The sequence below is a fragment of the Caretta caretta genome, chromosome 2, assembly GCF_965140235.1.
Source record: "Caretta caretta isolate rCarCar2 chromosome 2, rCarCar1.hap1, whole genome shotgun sequence".
NCBI classification, from domain to species: Eukaryota; Metazoa; Chordata; order Testudines; family Cheloniidae; genus Caretta; species Caretta caretta.
The window spans coordinates 138,060,372-138,078,548 of NC_134207.1; the positions used below are offsets into that span (position 1 = coordinate 138,060,372).

The 18,177-nt window shown below is 45.7% G+C and overlaps 1 protein-coding gene across 5 annotated transcripts in view; it reads left to right on the forward strand.

The window, feature by feature from the left end:
* Positions 1 to 18,177, forward strand: part of DNAH5 (dynein axonemal heavy chain 5) — a 315,032-nt gene that overhangs the window by 282,792 nt on the left and 14,063 nt on the right. For 4 of the 5 annotated variants that reach the window (XM_075125448.1, XM_075125450.1, XM_075125449.1 and 1 more), the window contains 2 exons: positions 5,961 to 6,113; positions 14,741 to 14,972. In XM_075125448.1, the coding sequence (XP_074981549.1) occupies positions 5,961 to 6,113; positions 14,741 to 14,972 (385 nt within the window). The remainder of the gene's footprint in view (positions 1 to 5,960; positions 6,114 to 14,740; positions 14,973 to 18,177) is intronic. The other variant, XM_048839609.2, reaches the window with a different exon arrangement.

The following is an 18,177-nucleotide window of genomic DNA, read 5'->3' on the forward strand; positions in this document are numbered from 1 at the left end:
TTTTAAAGACTAAAAAAATGACATACTCAGATTATGAATCATCATTAATATCCAATATGTTAACATCCTTTAATTTAAAAAGGGTTAATGTATTTTGTTCAACCCCTTTTTGAAAATATAACCCTGAAGTGCTAGATCTCAGTGATAATATGAAGTCATGGTCGTGACTGCATTACCAAATTTGAGAGAGAGCTTTCAGCCGAAGAGTGGAGTTATGGGATTGTACAGGGTGTAAAATAGGACAGAATCTGATGATATATCCCCCTTTCTTTGCCCCCTTTCTGACTTACTTTGAAAACTCCTTTTGGTCTAAAACTTCTCATACCTAGTTGGCCAGAGAAGAAATATTTTTTTCTGAAGTATTAGGTAAACTGTAGAAGGGCTGGCCATGCCATCTCAGGTAAGATTGAGTTCCATTTTATACTTAGTGCAGAGATTAATCCTCTTAGGTATGAAAAATACAATGTATCATGACTGCACTTTTTGGGTACAGAATGCATTTTCTGAGAATTTGTAAATCTGTTAATTTGAGTTTAAATTCTGGATCCATTAAGAAAATCAGTGTGTGTCCTTTTTATCTTATTGTCTAGAAACCCAGGGCAAGTACAAATGATATCTGGGCAAATAGCTGATTAGCTTGCCTAAAATTAGGTGATACAGCAGATAATTTGCCTGCACAGCATGTGAACAGCTCATTGTATTTTGATCCAGGTGATTAGGTAATATTTGGGTCTTGAGAGTTGTTTCAGTGGGGACCAAAAATGGATATTGGAGTCAGGCATTTCATTGATGCAGTTTTGTTTATTTACAGAGAATGTAGATATACTCATGTTTCCTTGATAACAGTAGGAACAAAACAGGAGACAGTTTCTTTTTTGCCAGACAAAAGACTATATTTTATATATACACACACACACACATACACACATATACATAGTATAAGCCAATAGCTAACAGTGATAAAAGGAAATAACTTTCTATGCAATGCATAACTTGTGGAACTCACTACTACTATTAGGTTATTAATGATGCTGAATTCTTTGTGAGACTCAAAGTAGTAAGCCTCATTCCAGTCAGCACTCTATCCAGAAGTGCTCTGAGCTTTTCTCAGGATCATGCTGCAAGTGCTTCTTCAGCTGTCTCTGGGGTTTCCTTGCTGCCTTTCATGTATTTTTCCATGGTGTTTTTGTTCCTCTCTGTCACACACACCTCCACCAAACAATACAGTAACTCCTCGCTTAACGTTGTAGTTATGTTCCTGAAAAATGCTACTTTAAGCGAAACAATGTTAAGTGAATCCAATTTCCCCATAAGAATTAGTGTAAATGGGGGGGTTAGGTTGCAGGGAAATTTTTTTTTGCCAGACAAAAGACTATATATATATTATCATTGCAACATATATATACACACACAGTATAACATTCAGTCAAACATTCATTTAAATTCCATCAATGGAATGCAAGGATACACCTCATACAACAGTGAGCAGCACTGGGGAACCATATTTCCTAGCATCGGTGAAGATGCTGGGAATGAACAGCAAGATACTAGCCCTGAAAAAGCTACTGGATACAGATTAAGTTGTGAAAAATCCTTTTTAAAAGTGGTAGTTATTAAATTCTTAACAACAGATGATTGTCATTAATCAACATTAATGGTATATACCAGGGGTGGCCAACCTGTGGCTCCAGAGCCACGTGCGGCCCTTCAGAAGTTAATATGCGGCTCCTTGTACAGGCACAGACTCCAGGGCTGGAGCTACAGGCACCAACTTTCCAGTGTGCCGAGGGGTGAACACTGCTCAACCCTGGCTCTGCCACAGGCCCTGCCCCCACTCCCCCCCTTCCCACCCCCTCCCCTGTGCGTGCCGTGCCCTCGCTCCTCCCCCTCCCCCCCAGAGCCTCCTGCACGACACGAAACAGCTGATCGGGAGGTGCGGTTGGGGAGTAATACTGTACACTGCAATGCTGATTGTGAAGCTTGGTTGAAGTGGTGGAGTCAGAGGGTGGGATATTTCCCAGGGGATGCCTTAATGCTAAATGATGAACTAGCACTTGGCTGAGCCCCTCAAGGGTTAACACACTGTTGTTAATGTAGCCTCACACTCTACAAGGCACTACAAATGGAGGGAGGGGAGACAGCATGGCAGAGAGAGACAGAGACACACACCATGTGTGTGAGAGAGAGACGCGCATTGCCCCTTTAAGTACACTGACCCCACTCTAAGTACACTCCTTTTTAAGTAGATCAGCAAGTTGAGACAGCAGCTGTTGCCAGCAAGCTCCCTCCATCCTGAGCCTTGTCATGTCCCCCGCCCCTGCTCTGTGGAAATGGGGTACAGGAGTGGGGGGCAGGAGTGGGAGGGGGCAGGGGACACCCTGAGATTAGCACCCCTCTCCTGCCCCCCTGCACAGCAAGCAGGAGGCTCCGGGGAGCAGCTCCAAGGCAGAGGGCAGGAGCAGCACACATCAGTGGCGGGAGGACAGCTGAACTGGCAGCTGAACTGAGCAGCTGTTACACAGAGAATTTAGGGGAGCTGATAAGGGGCTGCTGGTCCACCCTGGATCCAAGCCCCTACCAGCTGGCTCCAACGGGCTGCTCTTCCTGCAAGCAGTGGACAAAGCAGGCAGCTGCCAAACGACGTTATAAGGGAGCATTAGGCAACTTTAAACGAGCATGTTCCCTAACTGATCAGCAACATAACAATGAAACAACATTAACTGGGATGACTTTAAGTGGGGAGTTACTGTACTCAGTAACAATATATTGAGCTCCCAGTGAAACCCCTCCATCCATATAGCTCAGGTTCCTGACCAGCCTTGCATATGACTTTTGTTTAGGTGATGGTTTCTATTGTTTCAGCTGTCTCTTTCCAGAAAGGAATTTAATAGCTTTCCAAAATTTATCCTGGATGAAGGGTGGCAGTTATGTCTACCAGCTTCCACAAGATTTCAGCCAACCCTAAGGATAATCGCATGAAGCCAAGATGATACTCATGTTGTTGCACAGTGTGTCCTTGAGCTTGCTGTTCTGGAACTTAACCATTTTCAGTGTTTTTATAATTCAAACTGATGCCAATCTATTGAAGACAGGGATTATCCTTAAATTCCCCCACCCCCCAAAAGATAGCAATAGCAGCTTCTTGCTTATGTTTTTGAGGCCTCTGAGGTCCTTTGGAATTATTCACTATGTGTATTTTGTTGACAGTCACACCAAAGCAATGATAAAAAGATATATTTCCCTGTGACATAGCTGGAACATAAGGGCTGAGGTAGCCTGAGTTACCTGTCCTGAACTTTGGAATAATCCTTCAAAGTTGGGGGCATGTGTTTTCTTATAATGGGCTTAATCACCTTTGTGATGGGAAAGGATACTGTCCTATATCAGCGATTCCTGCTAAACTGACATACTGCCAAATACAAATGACACTTTTTCAAACATATAAACACCAGCTCACTTGCATTTCAGAATGTATTGCTCTTGATGTAAATGTTACCCATTGTCCTGTAGTGCTGAGGTGATAGAAGCTGATCTGGAATTAACTTAATCAAAACATGCCTGTGTGGTATTGATGCAGATATGGATGAATGCAGATACTTTCAGGTTCTATTAGGCTGATGTCTATTGGCTCAAAGGGAGACCAAGAAAAAAATACTACTTGTGAACACAGTCACAGTGAGCTCTCAACAGCTGGACTTGACTAATGCTATTTAGACCTGGATTTCAATCCATATGAGCATTATTCATAATGTCTAAAGATTGACTTGAAAATAACTCACTGATAGTAGTAGTGAGTTCCACAAGTTATGCATTGCATAGAAAGTTATTTCCTTTTATCATTGTTAGCTACTTGCTTTCAGTTTCATTTACTATCTTCTTGTTCATATATTACGAGAGTCAAAGGAGTACTGATTTACCTTCTCTAAACCATTCACTATTTTAAACAAATGTTCCTATTTCTACAACATTGCAATACGTTCTGAAATGCAAGTGAGCTGGTGTTTATATGTTTGAAAAAGTGTCATTTGTATTTGGCAGTATTTCAATTTGGCGGGAATCGCTGATATAGGTCAGTATCCTTTCCCATCACAACGGTGATTAATCCCATTATAAGAAAACACATGCCCCAACTTTGGAGGATTATTCCGAAGTTCAGGACAGGTAACTCAGGCTACCTCAGCCCTTATGTTCCAGCTATGTTACAGTGAAATATATCTTTTTATCATTGCTGTTGGTGCTTTGGTGTGACTGTTAACAAAATGCACATAGTGAATAATTCCAAAGTACCTCAGAGGCCTCAAAAACATAAGCAAGAAGCCAAGCCTCCTTAATATGTTATGTTAAAAAACTATGCTAAATGCATGTTACTTAGGTGGCAAAGCCAAACACTCAGTAAGTGCCAGAACTAAGGTTGCCCGTGAAATCTTATTCATTCCTCATTGTGCACATCCATCCTGGACACTGAAAGGGGCAGAGTACCTGTGGAAAAAACAGACATGATTGTGGAATTAACTTAATGCATTATGATTCCATCTTTAAATTTTCTGTGGAGTAGTCTGAGCATAAAATGGAAAAGCAGAGACTGAGTTCTAATCCCAGCCTGACGCTGGCTCCCTCTGTTAAATAACTTAGCTTCTCTGCCTCATCTTCATCTATCTCTGCTATGGAGGTATTTGGTATAGATCTTTGAAGATGGAAAATGCTATTCAAATACTATGTATTATCACTGCATAAGATTTTATTGAGACAGAGCCTTTTTAAGTCTGAAAATTCAGTCTTTTAGTGCCCAAGACAATTGTCAATTCTGTAAGTGACATGAAAGCAGCTTAATGAGTGTCTGATTTGTAGACAGCTTTATAGAAAAATGCAGTGCTTTGACATCTATGGATAAAAAGCACTTGTTAGGTATTGTTTTAAATGTGGAAGGGGTCGAACTGAGGTTAGTTTGGCACCAATTATTACTGGCATTTAATAACTTTTGAGTTGTTTGCTTTGCAACCTAAATACTATTTGTTTGTATGTAATTTCCTAGATACTTTTATTAAAAAGATAAAGGCAAATTATTTTATATACAACAACCACCATCAGCAGGGTTGGAAAAGTAAGATTTAATCATTGCAACACAGACTGCTACCCTTTGAGATACTGGACTAACTAGCAACAAGAGAAGGCTGTTACCTAGAAAGGTGGTTGGGCTTCTGGCATCATGTGCTGGAACCAGAGGGTGGTCAAGGGAAACTGAGGTAGGCTTTTTCCTCTACTCTGGGACTTGGAGGTGCTCCTGTACTCTGTGGTGCTTTCAGGGGAACTGCATTTTTTAAGGGCATATAACTTGGCCGAATTTGGGCAGATTTTCCTGGGGACTGCAGAAAGCACATACCTTACATGAGGTCCACCCACCTGCCAAATTTCAAGACCTTGTTCCGAAGAATGGGTATGTTACTATTGTTCAAAAAGAGGTGACAGAATTTTAACATAAGTAAAAAATAAAATAAAAAAATCCCTAGACTAGGTCTCAGAACAGACAATCCATTTTGACTGAAAGTTCAGAGAAAAACATTCAGCCTGAGAGAGACACTCAGCATGGAAACTTTCGTCCCAAACAGTTAGTTTGATAAAGTTTTAATCAACTGAAATGTTGTCTTCAATGGGAAATGTCTGACCACCATAGCAACAGGTGTTGCTAGTTATCCTGTCTATAATAATGGCTATAGGGAGAAATTCTGGCCCTACTGAAGTCAATTGGATTTGTATCATTTTCTTTAGTAGGGCCAGAATTTCACCCTGAGATTGGTAATTCCAAATTTAACATTTCAATAGTCGTGTAATAATATGTCCCTAATACTTTGGGATATTTTCATTGATATGATAAATTAATTTGCATTGCTGTGATTACAAAATGTTGAAAGTTCTAAACATCTCCCTCCCCTAAAAAACACCTCTTTTATACCTGTTTCTAGGGGTCTTGGGCTTCCAGCACTCTAGGTTTCTGGTTTACTGAACTTCTGGAAAGAAACCATCAGTTTTACTGCTGGATATTTGAGGGCCGACCAAACTGCTTCTGGATGACAGGGTTCTTTAACCCTCAAGGATTTTTGACTGCAATGAGACAGGTGAATAGTTTTATTTTTATATTACCCTTTCAATAATATTCCTCCTTTATTATAGCTTGCATGGGAAGGCTGAGTGTGTGTGAGAGGGAATATTTTCTTTTGTGTATTGAACTCCTTTTCCCTCTTAGGGTTAGATTCTGCCTTTGACTACATTGGACATGTTAGAAGGGGAGCTAAGGGACAGCTGAAATCTCCAGGACAAATTTTTGCTATCTTAGCAGTCATACCTGCCATGTTACCCTTGAGTATGGTGCACTTTACTTCTACTCTTCTACTTCTACTTCATCTTCATGCCAAGGGCTGCCTCGGAGGGTCACTAGGAGGGAGTGGAGATCAGACATGGCAAACCCATGAAAAAAACACGGAAATTGGGCTTGTTTTTGGCTTAATTGGCTTGTGAGTTGCTTGTTGGCTAGTTTTTGGCTTGTGGCTTGTTTGGCTTGTTGCTTCTTTTTTTTGATCGGCTCCTGGCAAGGAGGGGCAAGCAGGGGCAAGAGTGGGGAGAGAGTCGGGGTGCACAGCAGGCCCACCACAGTCCCAGACTGCATGCCAGGGGGATCTAGTCACATAGAGTGTTGGGGTTCTTAGGGATTGTCTTGTTTTTGCCTTGTTTTGAAATGGGATTAACTTGATTTCTGGCTTATTGTGAAAGTCAGGGTGCTTATTTACTGCATGAAAGTTGGCAACTGTGGTGGAGACACTATGTTCTTCACTTGGGTTCTGAACAGCCCCTCTGTGAGGGTGCAAAGGGTAGGAAATCCTTGCACCCTTTTGTTCTTTCTCACTCTCACACAAGGTCTGCCCAGAGTCTAGCCCTTGTTCTCTGTCCTCTTCAGTGCTTAGCCCATCTGGAGTGTTTCCAGAAAAAATGAAGTTGGTCCTCTTTGTCACACCTGGAGGTCAGGAGTTGAAGCAGAGCAGCTGCTCTCAGTGAAGAATGTGAAATTGTCTGTATGGAAGAGATATGTGCAATCTGTGAACATGGTGGTTATTGTGTTTCTGGCTAAAGGGTTGCCTGGAAGTTAAATCAGTTTGAGCTAGCTTTGGATTGTAGGAACCTAAAAGCTACTGGGTGTAGACAGCCATACTCAGTTACTCAGTGGAGATATTAATTCCATTGAAGCATACCTCTTGGAATGTGGAATTAGGGTTTGGATAGCTGGGGGTATGGGGAATCTTTAGTTGGAAATCCCAGGACCTTTTAGGCAGGGAGAATCAAACAAAAAAAGTTTGAAATGCTTAAAAAGTTGAGATTTGGAGGAGAGGTAGGTCAGAGGATCTGCAGAGAAACAGACTGGACCACAGACCCCTGATGTTGTGGCATCAGGGGTAAGTGGAGGCCAAACTGAGGTAAGACCATATGCATGTAGTCTTTTGTTATTTTAATCCTTGTCTCTCTACTTGTAATGTTCCTTTGAATAAATAAATCATAGTTGCTTTGAATAAGCTGTCCTAAGTCACTACCATTTCTGCTTCGAGCGATTGCTCATGTGTATTCCACAATAGGAGTGTGTGCTCGCCACGTGCACCAGTGCCAGAAGACTTTCCCCTAGCAATACCCATAGTGGGGGAGCGCCCCCGGCAACCCCTAGAGTGTTGCCTGCCTGGCGTGGTATAAGGGGAGCTGCGCACTCCCCCCACCCTCAGTTTCTTCTTGCAGCCAGCGAAGGTGTGTCAGAATTGCTCTGCTCCAGCTTTGTTGTAGCTTGTCTCCAGAACTGTTCGGTTATTCAGTGTTAGTACCTGTAGTTAGTTAGCTATTTAGTTAATTTAGTTAGTCAGTGAGCCCAAACTGGGGCATGCCCCGCACCCCGGGGTTTAAGTCATGCGGCTCTTGTAGTTGTTCTCTGTCAAGAAGTGACCCGCATGCAGACTGTTTGCGCTGTTTGGGAGAAACCAATATCAGTGAAAGGTGCAAGATTTGCAAGTCGTTTAAGCCTCGGACCAAAAGAGAAAGGGACATTAGACTCCAGGCCATCCGACTCCAGGACGCCGTTCCGAACCAGTACCTGGCACCATGGCGTCGGTATGCAATGGAGTAGCCCGGCCCCTTCTGAACAGGCTGCTCCAGATGTCCAGATGCCATCCACGCCTGAAGCCCTCCAAGCAGCGTGGGATGTTATGTCCATGTCGGCCCCACGCTCCAGAGGCAAGCCATTGGGATCTCCACAGTCGCCTCCGGCCCGGTACTGGTCTCGGTCGAGGGAATGTTCCCGATGCCATTCACCGCCCAGCAACCACCACCGCTCAGGGCAGAGTCCATGTGGATCACTGCTCATCCTCAAGGAGCGAATATCGACAGGCCCGCGGCGGGTATCACCAACAGTCCTTGTCTTGGAGGGGGTACTGCAGTGGGTCATGGCACAGTCGTTGATGCCTTTCCCGCTCAGACTCCCGCTCCAAGTCTCCACCAAGACATTGCAGCCCCAGGCGTCAATCGCCAGCTTCTCGCTGTCACGGGTCTGCCCATCGAGGCATTCGCGGAGCAGCTGTTACGGTTGGTACCGGTCCTCCACATTGAGATCGCGGTCCCATGGCCGTAGTAGATCCCGGCACCGCCACTCCTCCCGGTCCAGAGACAGCAGCAGATCTTACACCAGCCCAGTCTCCATTGACAGCTGTCCTTCGATGGGTCAGGCCAGCCAACCCGAACAGCCAGTCCCGCTGTTGCCACAGCAGGTGCAGTAGCACCGAGTGTCGTGGCCAGCCCAATGGTACCAGCGGGCACCGTGGCCTCCAGCAAAGCCCCTGGTGGGAGCTCGTTCTGTGGCCGGAGCTTCGGAAGCACCGTCGGCCTCCCTCTCCAGACCCCTGAGAAAGGAGTCGGTGGGACGTACATCCTCAGCACCGTGCCCGGAGTCCAACCAGGTGGTGGACCCTCCAGTGCTGGCTGATACCCAGAGCACTGCACCGGCCTCCTCGCCCCGCCTGGAGAAGGTGATTGCAGCCCGCCCCCCTCTGCCCTGCAGGAGGCCTTCAGGGCCCACCAAGAAGTCTTAAAGAGGGTGGGAGCAAGCCTCCACCTCCAAGCAGAGGAGATGGAGGAGCCCTCAGACTCCCTATTTAACGTGTTGTCCCCATCAGCCCTGGGTAGGGTGGTCTTGCCTCTCCATGAAGTGGTGGCTAAGATTTCAAATGCCCTGTGGCAAACACTGGCCTCGTTGGCCCCTAAAAAGGCGGAACGCAAGTACTTTGTACCCACTAAAGGGCATGAGTACCTGTATACCCACCCAGCGCCCAACTCTCTGATGGTTGAGTCGGTCAACCACAGGGAATGGCAGGATCAGCCAGCCCCGACCCCAAAGAACAAAGACTCTCGGAGACTGGACTCCTTCGGAAGGAACATTTATTCATATTTGAGCTTCCAGTTACGAGTGGCAAATCATCAAGCTCTCCTGGACCAGTACGAATTCAATCTGTGGCGCTCCCTGCCCAAGTTTGAGGACTCCCCCCAGGAGCGCAATAGGAAGGAGTTCAGGGCACTAGTGGAGGAAGGGACAGTAGCCGCTAGGGCAGCGTCGGATGCTGCAGACATGGCTGCATGATAAATGGCCTCCACGGTGTCCTTGAGATGGGCGTCATGGCTCCTGCTCTCTGGGCTGTCCAGCGAGGCACAGTCCTCCATGCAGGATCTCCCATTCGATGGGAAGACTCTGTTTGCGGAGGAAACAGATACAAGGCTGCATGGCATGAAAGACTCTCGCATGACCCTCCAGACTCTGGGCCTCTATGTCCTGGCTCCGGCAAAACCTAAGTTCAAGCCGCAGCAGACTCCTGCCCAGGCCGCCCTCCCGAAGTGTGAGGCTGCCCATAAGAAGCAGCGGGACTATAAGAGATGCCCTCAAAGGCAGTCTCGGCCTGTCCCCCAGCCTGGGTCGTCCAAGGGCAAGCAGGTGGGGAAAAGGCATTTTTGACAGGACGCTCATGGGCACCCCGCCAATCCTCACCAGGGATCCACCCCCAATAAAGCTACCCTTCTCCAACCGGTTGTGTGCTTTCCTCCCGGAATGGTCGCAGCTAACCTCGGACCGATGAGTTCTCAACGCCATCTCCTGGGGTTACACCCTCCAGTTTACTTCCTCCCCGCCCAACCACCCCCACCCCGTCTCTCTTCGGGGACCCCTCGCACGAAGCTCTGCTCGAGCAGAAGGTGGGGGGCCTCCTAGGACTAGGAGTGATAGAGGCAGTGCCTGAGGAGTTCATGGGTAAGAGGTATTACTCCCATTATTTCCTTATCCCAAAGGCCAAAGCGGGGCTTAGGCCCATCCTGGATCTGCAAAGTCTGAACCAGTACATGGTGAAACTCAAGTTCCGCACTGTCTCCCTGGCCTCCATTATCCCCTCCCTGGATCCCAGGGACTGCCCTCGATCTACAGGACACGTACTTCCACATCCACATATTTGAGGGGCACAGGCGCTTCCTCTGTTTCATGATGGGACAGAATCATTACCAATTCACGGTCCTCCCATTTTGTCTGTCCACAGTCCCCAGGGTGTTTACAAAATGCATGTCGGTGATAGCGGCCTACCTTGGATGGCGGGGGGGTCCAGATATTTCCCTATATGGACGATTGGCTTGTCAAGAGCACCTCCTGGTCACAGGTGAGGGATCACGTGGCGCTCCTCCTGTCCATGTGCACCGCCTTGGGCCTGTTGGTAAACAACACCAACTCCACATTAGTCCCGGTCCAACGCATAGAGTTTATCGGGGCGCTCCTGGACGCAGTGTCAGCCAGGGCCTCTCTCCCGCCAGACAGATTCGAGATCCTGAAAGGTCTCATCGACTTGGTTACAAGGTTCCCGGTGACAACAGGCAGAGTTTTTCTGCAACTCTTGGGTCACAAGTTGGCATGCAGATACGTGGTCCGTCATGCCAGACTCAGGATGACACCCCTCCAGCTCTGGTTGGCCTCAAAGTTCTGTCAGGCCATGGACAGGGTGGACAAGGTCCTCACCATGCCGGACTCTGTGATCACCTCCCTACCATGGTGGTCCGCCCCAAACAACATGCTCCAAGGAGTCCTATTCAGGGCCAGGGCCCTGTCGTTGAAGCTGGTGTCCGATGCATCGGACCTGGATTGGGGGTCCTATGTGGGGAACTCTCAGATCCAAGTTCTGTGGTCAGCTCAAGACCCGACCCTACATATAAACATCAAGAAGCTCAGGGCGGTGCGGCTGGTGTGCATGGCCTTTTGCTCACACCTGGAGGGTAAGGTAGTCAGGGTCCTCACGGACAACACAGCCTCAATGTTCTATATCAACAGGCAAGGTGGGGCCCGATCCTCTGCCACAAAGCCCTCAGGCTGTGGGACTTCTGTATAGCCCACAACATCCACCTGAAGGCTTTCCACCTACCTCCTGGAATGAGAGGACGGATTGCTTGAGCAGGGACTTTTCCTTGCAACACGAGTGGTCCCTCCACTTGGAATTGACCCACCAGCTCTTCCAAAGATGGGGAACTCCCCAGGTTGACCTATTCAAGACTCGGCAGAACCAGCGATGCCCCTGGTTCTGCTCCGGGGGGTCTGGGAAGGGGCGCTATCTCCTATGCCTTTCTCCTGTCCTAGTAGGGCCAGCTTCTCTACGCCTTTCCCCCCATTCCCTCTAATCAGCAGGGTCCTGGAGAAGGTAGACAGACAAGGCCTGGGTCCTCCTGATTGCCCCGGCGTGGCCCAGACAGCACTGATATGGGACCGTCACGGGCCTGGCAGTAGTTCCGCCGTGGCCGTTGCCACTCCGCCCAGACCTGCTCTCTCAGGACCAGGGCTGCCTCCTCCATCCCAGCCTCATGGCGCTTCACCTCATGTTGAGGCTGCTCAGTGGTTAGGCGGAGAGGAAAGGATGTGCTCAGAACAGGTTCAGCGCATCCTCCTTGAAAGTAGACGGCCCTCCACTCGCTGCGCTTATTTGGCGAAGTGGTCCCGGTTCTCTAGGTGGGTGGTGGACCAGGGTGTCTCCCCAGTGGCTGCCCCACTCCAGATTATCCTTGATTACCTCCTGCACCTGAGGGCCCAGGGCTTGGCGCCCTTGTCAGTCAAGGTACACCTGGCAGCCATATCGGCCTTCCATCCTCCGATGCAAGGGCACACGGTATTTTTCTGTGCTATGACTGGCTGGTTCTTTTAGGGTTTGGACCATCTTTTTCCGTACTCTAGACCCCTGGTCCCACACTGGGACGTAAACATGGTGTTGTCTCATCTCACGGGGCCCCCGTTTGAACCACTGGCCACATGCTCCTGGTCTCACCTCTCATGGAAGGTGGCCTTCCTGGTTGCAATCGGATCAGACAGGTGAGTCTCAGAGCTCAGGGCCCTGACCTCCGAGCTGCCGTACATGGTCTTTTATAAGGACAAGGTCCAGCTCCGCCCACACCCTGCGTTCCTCCCAAAGGTGGTCTCTGCCTACCACATGGATCAGGACATTTTCCTACCAGTCCTCTGCCCCAAGCCTCACACATCCAGTGGGGAGTGCCATCTCCACATGCTCGATGTGCGGCAGGCTCTGGCTTTCTACTTCGAGCGGACCAAGTCGTTCAGAAAGTCCTCGCAACTGTTCATCGCCTCAGCTGAGTGCGCGAGGGGCCAGCCGATTTCCACTCAGCGGCTTTCCATTTGGATCACTTCATGCATCCGCTCCTGCTATGAGCTGGCGTGTGTCCCCCCGCCACCCATTGTGAGGGCACACTCGACTTGGGTGCAGGCCTCGTCAGCTGCCTTCTTGGCCCACATCCCCATCCAGGACATTATAGGCCTGCCACGTGGTTTTCGGTTCACACGTTCACCTCGCACTATTGTCCCCCAAACCAGGGATGACGCCGGGTTCAGCAGGGCTGTCCTCTGTTCTGGGAACTTGTGAACTCCTACCCACCTCCAACAGATATAGCTTGGAATCACTATTGTGGAATACACATGAGCAATCACTCGAAGAATAAAAGACAGTTACCTTTTCCGTAACTGGTGTTCTTCAAGATGTGTTGCTCATGTCCATTCCACATCCCACCCTCCTTCTCCTCTGTCAGAGTTGTCTGGCAAGAAGGAACTGAGGGTGGGGGGGCGCGCAGCTCCCCTTACAGCGTGCCAGGCAGGCGCCACTCCAGGGGTCATGGGGAGTGCTCCCCCCCGTACGGGTACTGCTAGGGGGAAAGCTTCCGGCACCAGTGCTCATTACGGAAAAGGTAACTGTCTGTTCATGCTGGTAGTCCTAAGCACCTAGAGAGAATTCTGTAGCAGGGTCTGAAACGCTTGCAAAGGTAATACAATTCTTGCATACAGGAGATGCTGTAACCTGGTGATTCAGCTTAAAAGTGGGTGAACTGTGGGGTTCCACTCTTGAGAAGAGTGCAGATTTAGGTGTATCACTTGCAAAGGATGCCTATGGGAGTGAATGAAAGAGAGGTCAAAAGTACAATGCACCCCTGCACTGTAACATACTTTATTGCCTTTCTCCAGATCTGAAAGCTGGTAAGTAATCACTTTCCTCAGCAAGTATCTCCCCAAATCAAACAACCAGATGATATAAGAGGCTTTTATTATAAGGTATGTTAGAAAAATCTTGGAATCAGCAATGACCTTTTAAAATATACAGTGTAGATAATACACACAAACGGCATGCTTTAAGAAAAATTAAACACAAGTCAAATCTCGAAGGTTACCATGTTCCATTTTGTGCCTGGTTTATGGCAGAAAGTCTCCTTCCAGCCTTATATAGTGGAGTGACACACTTCATGCCCCAGAAAGGACAGAGTTCTCCAATAACAGAACTGCATGTAGTTCCAGAGAGTACATAAGCATGTTGATTTAGGACTCTTTTACTCAATGATTATATGTTCACTTAATGTTCCCACTCTTCCAGGAAGCAGTCACTCTTAATGTTCGCACTCAGATAAGCCAGTTAGCCATATCATTGACTGGATGTTTTATGGCTCTCCTCCTAAGTCATAGTACTTACATTAATGAGTTATAATGTTACAAATATAAAATGGAAAATCACACATTCAGATAAATTAGTTCAGACCTCTTTTTAATAATATATCATCCAGGAAAAATCAGCCTAAATAGTCAGACTATTTTTTGTATGCTGTCCTGACCTTTAAGATAAGCTACCTTTCCCAGACCTGAGAAAGAGCTCTGTATAAGCTTGAAAGCTTGTCTCTTTCACCAGCATAATTTGTTCCAATAAAAGATATTACCTCCCCCACCTTGTCTTTCTAATATCCTCTGACCGATACAACTACAACACTGCAAACTGACCTTTAAAAGGCAGACTTGTTTAACTCTGGTACCTTCTTACTGCATTTTTCATTATTTATTTATCTGGAAGGGAAAATGAATCTAAAAATGACTTGTGTCTCAAAAGTGAATTTTTTTGGAGGGAGAAGAGTTGTTGGCAGCAAAATACTTAATTTGCTATGAAATGAACACCCTGCTGCTCAGCCAGAGGGAAATAATGCTGCTTTAATCATAGAGAGTACTGAAAAAAAGGTAAATGTTTGCTTTGATGATAATTTAAAGTAATTACTTTTGTGAAAATGCAGTTCAAGGATGGCCCTTTATGCACTGAAATCATTGTCTGAAATCATAGGCCCTCTTCAAAATTTTACCCATAGTCTTCATTGTTGCTTTGAATAGGAAATAACTCGAGCCAACAAAGGGTGGGCACTTGACAGTGTAGCACTGTGCAGTGAAGTCACCAAGTGGATGAAGGATGACATCACAACTCCTCCCCCTGAGGGCGTCTATGTATATGGACTCTATCTAGAAGGAGCTGGTTGGGACAGAAGAAATTTAAAAATCATTGAGTCTAAGCCCAAGGTGCTCTTTGAAATGATGCCTGTCATACGGATTTATGCAGAGAACAACAGTAAGTGACTAGCTTCAGGTTATGCTGTATTTATAGCAGCTTAATTTTAATTTGTTTTACATATATTTGACCAATTGTTAATAATTATTCAGAGAATAGGGGTGTTATGTTATTGCCTATCCATAATGCCATATATATATATATATATATATATATATATATATATATATATATATATATATATGTCAGTAGATCCTAGAAGCCCCCACAAAATATAATTATAATATATTATATTTTGGGGGGGCTTCTAGGATCTACTGGAATACAATCAGGATTTGAAGTCGTATTTCATGAATAGTAATAGATGGTCCCTGCCTTGAAAACTGACCCTCTAATTAGGTTATAAACATATGTCACAATACTGTTGTTGTTGCTGTATTTTTGGAATATAGAGAAGAGAAGCCATAGAATCATAGAATCATAGAATATCAGGATTGGAAGGGACCTCAGGAGGTCATCTAGTCCAACCCCCTGCTCAAAGCAGGACCAATCCCCAATTTTTGACCCAAATGGCCCCCTCAAGGATTGAACCCACAACCCTGGGTTTAGCAGGCCAATGCTCAAACCACTGATATGCAATTACAAATGATTCCTAACCTTCTTTACCTGTGGAAGACTGTAGCATTTTGTCTTCCACTTCCAATACGCTTAACCATTATATTACATATTTCTCAGTGTATAACAAAATGTATGTTTAAGACTCAGGATTCTGGTCTACCCCAGTAGTGGTGTTACAGCATAACAGTGGAAGCAAAAACCATTTTATCTCCTCCCTACACAGTTTTTTGGACTACTTAAAATGCTGAAGTGCATTGTAAATGAAGTAGGAATCCTTTTTTTCATTGAATATTTGTCTGATAGTCCAAAATATCAGTGGAGCTACGTGTATAACTTAGGCTTCTTTACAAGAATGAAGCTCCAACTCTGCAATAGGGTTGTTAGGGCTGACCCTAGACCAAATGGCGCCCCCAGCAAGGAGCGTCTTCGGCGCCTCCCCTCCTCCGTTTGTTAAACATTTGAATACCTTATTTTTTTATTGCATTTGTATTCCATTTCATGACTTTGATGCATGATTTGCATGCATGATTTATCCCTGTCATATAAGACAATAAATTTGCATGCTAGAATCTGTAAATCGGTATTTATTATAAGTCCTCCCCCCCAAAAAAAGTTTCCTCTAAGCTTATAGAAACTTTTTAATGTTAAGAGTAACTTAAATGTACTAACATTAAGTAATTGAACTATGCACCAATATTGGGTGGACCAGTGTTATAGTGTTACAGTAGGTGATAGTAACAAATCTTACTGTAAATGGTATCTTTTCACTGTGACTAATGTTGGGAGTGAAGTCCATTATTATGGTGTAGTCCTTTGCTTTGTTGAGCCGTATCAATATGTTATCAAGCACCTTCCTTGCCATAAGGTCGGTCAATTATCTTTGAATTGTTTTGCTGCACTAATCATAGAATCATAGAATATCAGGGTTGGAAGGGACCCCAGAAGGTCATCTAGTCCAACCCCCTGCTCAAAGCAGGACCAATTCCCAGTTAAATCATCCCAGCCAGGGCTTTGTCAAGCCTGACCTTAAAAACCTCTAAGGAAGGAGATTCTACCACCTCCCTAGGTAACGCATTCCAGTGTTTCACCACCCTCTTAGTGAAAAAGTTTTTCCTAATATCCAATCTAAACCTCCCCCACTGCAACTTGAGACCATTACTCCTCGTTCTGTCATCTGCTACCATTGAGAACAGTCTAGAGCCATCCTCTTTGGAACCCCCTTTCAGGTAGTTGAAAGCAGCTATCAAATCCCCCCTCATTCTTCTCTTCTGCAGGCTAAACAATCCCAGCTCCCTCAGCCTCTCCTCATAAGTCATGTGTTCTAGACCCCTAATCATTTTTGTTGCCCTTCGCTGGACTCTCTCCAATTTATCCACATCCTTCTTGTAGTGTGGGGCCCAAAACTGGACACAGTACTCCAGATGAGGCCTCACCAATGTCGAATAGAGGGGAACGATCACGTCCCTCGATCTGCTCGCTATGCCCCTACTTATACATCCCAAAATGCCATTGGCCTTCTTGGCAACACTGCTGACTCATATCCAGCTTAATGGTTCATAGCTTCTTTATGAACTCCTCAAAGTAGGTGTTCACGCATGACATCGTCATATTTCCCAAGGAGCTCTACTAAACCGTAGAAATTACTAATATGTTCAGTGAACAACTTATCCGACGAGCCCCGGAAAGCCAAATTATTCTTTGCAAGGAAAAGAGTAATTGAGATCAGATGCTGTAGCATGTTCCTCCAGTGTTGGATTTCTACATTAATAATGCACTGGTTTTCTGCGTCTATGCATTTGTTCAGCTTGAGCCTAGACTTGACCTCCATCCATTTGGAGTAGGCTGTAAAATGGCCAGTTGTTGCTTTTCATGTTGCTTCAGAGCATCAACTAAGTTATGCAAGTAATTGTACCTGGAAAGAACAAGCAATGATTTCACATTTTTGTCAAATATTTTGCAACAAAAACAGAACGCCTTGTGAGATGATTTTGAGTAAATTAGCCAAAGCTGATTCAGTTTCTTAACATTTTCAAGCACTCTTTTGCAGTTTGACTTTGAGAAGTGTTGCTTCTGCTCATTTATTAGAAATGTCATATCCTCAGTTTTGCCGAGCCTGTTCAAAATTGTACAATAAATATTGGCACAGTTTAGGATCGCCAGCCATAAAGCAGGATCTGATGCATAGATTTGTGGTGTGCAGTTTTTCTCACTGCTGTTTCTGTCACCATGAGAGGCTGATTCTTTTTTATTGTTTCTCTCCTTTTCATGTGAGCCACATTCTTCTTTGTCATCAATCTCCTTTATGCCGCCATTCCTTCTCTTCAGGTAAATCTGCTAATTTCTTAGAAATAGGACTGCTATCATTTACGCTTCGCTCCTCAATTTCTTCTGCACTGGGACGATCACTGTTGCCTAAAGCCCAGTCTATGTTGTTCTGTTCCAGATATTTTCCCCTCAAATTTGTCCCTTGCTGCAAACTAGATTGCAATTGAGCTTTTTGGTTCCTATACTGAACTCCTGAAGACTTCTTCGAGGGCATCTTTTATTTTCTACAGGAGAAAACACAGTATAAGGAGAGCAAAAGTCTATGTTCTGCAGTGGTAGAAAGTCATCAAACATTACATGTTAAGCATGGCAAAAGAAGTGA